This window comes from Entamoeba dispar, genomic scaffold (genome assembly GCF_000209125.1).
Source record: "Entamoeba dispar SAW760 scf_1105229459153 genomic scaffold, whole genome shotgun sequence".
NCBI lineage: Eukaryota > Evosea > Mastigamoebida > Endamoebidae > Entamoeba > Entamoeba dispar.
This window is the reverse complement of record NW_001853550.1, coordinates 1-1,074: the sequence shown is the minus strand read 5'-3', so window position 1 is coordinate 1,074 and position 1,074 is coordinate 1. Positions and strand designations below refer to the sequence as shown.

Sequence of the window (1,074 nt, the reverse complement as noted above, 5' to 3'; positions counted from 1 at the left end):
TAATAATAGTCTATAAAGTATAAAGTATAAAATATAAAATATAAAGTATAAAATATAAAATATAAAGTATAAATATAATAATAGTCTATAGTCTATAGTCTATAAAGTATAAAGTATAAAGTATAGATAATAGAATAGTGTATAGTCTATAAATAATAAAAATAATAATAGTATATAAAGTATAGTGTATAAATAGAATAGTGTATAGTATATATAATATAAATAGGATAAGTATAATAGTATAGATAAAGGTGTATATATAATATAAGGATAAGTTATAGATAAAAAGACGAGCATAGCAGGGATCGAACCTGCAATCCTCAGATCCGAAGTCTGATGCGTTTCCATTGCGCCATATGCCCATTATCAGATAAGTACATAAGTACAGAGGTGGATGATATCTAGAACACATATATCAAAAGTAAAGATAATAAAAGGTAGTAAAGGTAGTAAAGGTAATAAAGGTAATAAAGTTAATAGGGATAGTAAGAATATAAGGAAAGGAAGTAGTAGTTACATAGTATAAAACACTATAAGTAGTATAAGTAGTATAAGATAGTATAAAATAGTATAAAATAGTATAGATAATATAAAAGAATAGAGTGTACACTAAAAGTATAATAAAAGGAATATATAAGTTTAATAGATGTAAAAATATAGTAATAGATGTCATATAGATGTACAAAAAGGTGGGAACGGTGAGTATCGAACTCACGACCTTAAGATTATGAGACTTACGCTCTACCAACTGAGCTACGTTCCCTATTCAAACAATAACATAGAATAAAAACAAAAATAGATATAATAATAGTGGAAACATATAATAATAGTGTATATCTATATTAATAGGTTATAGTGTATAAAGTATAGATATAATAATAGTCTATAAAGTATAAAGTATAAAATATAAAATATAAAGTATAAAATATAAAATATAAAGTATAAATATAATAATAGTCTATAGTCTATAGTCTATAAAGTATAAAGTATAAAGTATAGATAATAGATAGTGTATAGTCTATAAATATAAAATATATAGTATATAAAGTATAGTGTATAATAGATAGTGTATAG

At 22.3% G+C, this 1,074-nt stretch overlaps 1 protein-coding gene across 1 annotated transcript, besides 5 other annotated features; it reads right to left on the bottom strand.

The window, feature by feature from the left end:
* Nucleotides 1-25: 25 nt before the first annotated feature.
* Nucleotides 26-62: a sequence feature (AT_rich).
* Nucleotides 63-245: a microsatellite.
* A 170-nt stretch (nt 246-415) lies between these two features.
* EDI_339720 (uncharacterized protein) lies at nt 416-748 on the bottom strand (the record flags this gene model as incomplete). The annotated part of the gene is made up of 1 exon (XM_001735462.1): nt 416-748. A coding segment is annotated over one exon (333 nt), but the record flags the coding sequence as incomplete, so codon positions are not given.
* Nucleotides 547-592: a microsatellite.
* A 70-nt stretch (nt 749-818) lies between the features above and the next one.
* Nucleotides 819-953: a microsatellite.
* Nucleotides 901-1,071: a microsatellite.
* Between the last annotated feature and the right edge of the window lie 3 nt (nt 1,072-1,074).